Here is a 3418-nt window from a genome sequence, read left to right as displayed (position 1 = left end):
ATCAACGTCGGGACGCAGTGGATCGCCAACGACATTACGCTCTGGCAGAGCATGCGGCCGACGCCCGTCTTCGTCGGCGAGTGGAGCCTTGCGAGTGCTACTGGCATCACCGGCCACTTGGCCAACAGGACGACGATGACGAGATATGCCAATCGCGCGCTACAAGCGATGAACAACGCCAAGGCCGGCTGGACCTACTGGAGCTGGAAGATCGACTACATCGAGTCGGGGCAACCGAACGGCTGGAACATGCAGTACTTGTTGCGGTCCGGCGTTTTCAACCTCACGACATATTGAGAAGCGGAACGAGCCTAGTAACTGGTTGAAGAATGGAGTGTTTTCTGTAGAAAAGTTGAAAACGAGTTGTGTCGGGTCTGTGTTTGTGGACATTCTTGTAAAGGGGGTCTCCTCATGAATCGTCAGAGCCCTCGTACCTCTTTGAGATCAAATGCCCGAGGAATCGGGCGCGCATCCGCTGTCGCAAGCCGACTAGAGCAGTCGTCGAATCAATCAATCAATCAATCAAAACGTGTTCGCGTTAAATCAAATTAGCAAAAACTAACTCAAAGACGTCGTAGTCGAATGCCGAGGGAATCCAATAAGTGCATGTATCCACGTCATTCACATGATCGTGCTCTTCGATTTAGTAGGGTACGACGGAAATGACTTGGTTGTCGTTGTTGGCAAAACAAGTCCACACCTGCGCGGCGCGACTCGCGTTCGTTGGGTCGACATCCAAGCAAATGTTGTTGAGCCCCGATGTCTTGACCTTGCGGTTGACGGCGTCGATGGACCACTTAAGATTGGCGCTGCCGTCGCACGCACGCAACTGCAGCACCGGAGTCTTGCCCGACATGTACACTCCAAGGCACTGCCCGTTGCCTTGCCCGACATGTACACTCCAAGGCACTGCCCGTTGCCTTGCGCCTGGAGCGTCTGCGCCGCTGCATTGTACACGAAGAGGCGGTTGATGTCGTCGCTGTTGGCACCGGCAAAGACGCCGCTGTTGGCTTGGTACAAGTACGCGTTTCTCTTGGTCACAAGCCGCACGGTGCTCGGGACGCTGGCACAGCTGTCAAAGTACTGCGAGACGGCGGACGACGAACAGGCCGCGACAGTGGGCGAGGCGCCAGGTGACGACGGCGCCGAAACGAGACAGAGCTTGCCGTTGGTGACTCGCTTGGCGACCGGGTCGAACTTCCACGCCTGCGACGGTGCACCGGAGCACTTGGTGACCGAAATGCTATTAGACGCACTGCTGGTCGTGAGGCAGCCTGAGCCGCTGCTCACTGATTGGATGCCAGTGGTCGCCAAGAGCAGGAACTTCTCATTGTTGCTGTTCTTGATCGTGTCTACGTACAAGTTGCCGTTCCACTCGGAGAGGATCGTCTTCTTCAACGTGCACAACTGAATCGCCGTTGGCGCCGGCGTCGGTGTAGGTGTCGGCGTCGGTGTAGGTGTCGGTGTCGGTGTGGTCGTCGGGCTCGGAACGGTGGCGCAACTATCGAAGTACTGCGAGTCGGCAGACGACGAACAGGCCGCGACAGTGGGTGATGCGCCAGGTGACGACGGCGCCGAAACGAGACAGAGCTTGCCGTTGGTGACTCGCTTGGCGACCGGGTCGAACTTCCACGCCTGCGACGGTGCACCGGAGCACTTGGTGACCGAAATGCTATTAGACGCACTGCTGGTCGTGAGGCAGCCCGAGCCGCTGCTCACTGATTGAATGCCAGCGGTCTCCAAGAGCAGGAACTTCTCGTTGTTGTTGCCCTTGATCGTGTCGACGTACAAGTTGCCGTTCCACTCGGAGAGGATCGTCTTCTTCAACGTGCACAACTGAATCGCCGTTGGCGCCGGCGTCGGCGTCGGGCTCGGCGTCGGTGTTGGCGTCGGTGTAGGTGTCGGTGTCGGTGTGGCCGCCGGGCTTGGCGTCGGTGTCTCCGTCGGTGTTGGAGTCGGTGTTGGCGTGGGAGCAGAGGTCGGCGGAAGCGTTGGTGTCGAAGCGGGTGTGCTGGGAATCGAGCCGGCATAGGCCCCCGATTGTGTGGATGACGGACCCTTCTTCGACTTCAACCAGCACGTGCCACCATTGTAGCTATTCCAAACGTACACCGTGCAACCATCGACGATGTGGCACCACGTGCAGCACTTTTGGTAGTTGGACTCGACGACGCTCGCAATGTCGTTACCGTAGTAGTCGACGTTCTGCTCAAGGTTGACGCAGGCCGGCGCTTTGGCGTTCACGACCGTCGCGAGTAAACTCAGCGCAAACAAGCTGGTAGATGCAGCCTTCATGGCGGTGTCGGTGCAAATGCCAAAGTGGCCAACTGACCAGATTCGATGCCTGTCGGCTGATTTTGGCTACCGCGAGGACGCGCAACGTTCAGCCTTGCAGTCCCATCCCATCTGGTGCAGGCTCCGGGTTCCGACTTGCGCCATGGCGTCAACGCCGTTGTTCCAGCAACCTATCACAAAAAGGTGCGTGGTGACCAGAGACGTCAAGCACGATCGTCATCTATCTATCGTCTTTGCCCGTGCCATCCTTACGACAATAGTTACGGGCTTTTCACGGTCATATAGGTTAGGAAAACGATCGTGTCGGTTCCTACTGGCAACTACCCGCCCTGTACGTCTAGTGTAACCCGAGACTCATTCAACCGTCCACACGCAAAATGATAGAAACACCGGCTCTCATACATACGGCACACGCGACACACACAACGAATCTGATCTATTTCAAATACTGTACGTGGTAGTAGGCTGAGAATCATTGAATTGCGTTCTCGAGTTGCCAGAACGTATTGTTCTTGCTGTCGCTATCTGCACTCTAATGGGCTCTCGAGGATAGGCGTGAACGAACCTGCGTCGTGCGTTGATCACCGCCTGGCATACAGGCACACACTAGAATGCATCGCGCGCACTTTCAGAAGTTAAATCCAAATAAATCGTCTCCGTAGCCAGACTTTAATGCAAGGCGGCACGTGGCGATGAACACGCCGTCGAGTTGCACTCTGCGCCGACCCACACGTATCCACAAAGCTGATTGCATTTGCTGCCAACCTGATAGAAAGTTCATCCAAGCAACGACCACACGACTGATAGCAAGTACACGAATCGAATTCATTGGCTGCGATGCGTCAAAAACTTACGAGCGGTGTGGTCATACAACAAAGCGTTTCAATGTCGGGGTGCACGTCGCCACTTGATCCGCTTTACAGCTCGTAGTAGTTAAACCGTTTACATACTAGTACACGTTTACGTCAGGTGGCTGGGATCGATCCGGGGACCAGCCGCACACATCCCAAGTCCGATAGCTGAGATTGATTGCAAAGTCGTTCCACTCTGCCTATCGCAACGCTGCACCCCAGCGCCATCTCGTACACCTGTATCCGCTCCATGTCCGTAGAGAGAAACCTTA

General features: G+C 55.9%; 2 protein-coding genes across 2 annotated transcripts; one reads left to right on the top strand and one right to left on the bottom strand.

Annotated features, from left to right (window-relative positions):
• Positions 1-18: 18 nt before the first annotated feature.
• Positions 19-297, top strand: SPRG_17763 (hypothetical protein; the record flags this gene model as incomplete). The annotated part of the gene is made up of 1 exon (XM_012357153.1): positions 19-297. A coding segment is annotated over one exon (279 nt), but the record flags the coding sequence as incomplete, so codon positions are not given.
• A 346-nt stretch (positions 298-643) lies between these two features.
• SPRG_17762 (hypothetical protein) lies at positions 644-2295 on the bottom strand (the record flags this gene model as incomplete). Its single annotated transcript, XM_012357152.1, has 2 exons — positions 644-844; positions 901-2295. The coding sequence occupies 2 exons, from the start codon at positions 2293-2295 to the stop codon at positions 644-646; spliced, it is 1596 nt and encodes a 531-aa protein (XP_012212542.1).
• Positions 2296-3418: the final 1123 nt, after the last annotated feature.

The sequence above is a fragment of the Saprolegnia parasitica genome (assembly GCF_000151545.1).
Source record: "Saprolegnia parasitica CBS 223.65 unplaced genomic scaffold supercont2.760, whole genome shotgun sequence".
Lineage (NCBI taxonomy): Eukaryota > Oomycota > Saprolegniomycetes > Saprolegniales > Saprolegniaceae > Saprolegnia > Saprolegnia parasitica.
Note: the sequence above shows the minus strand (reverse complement) of the source record. Positions and strands in the feature narration are given on the sequence as shown.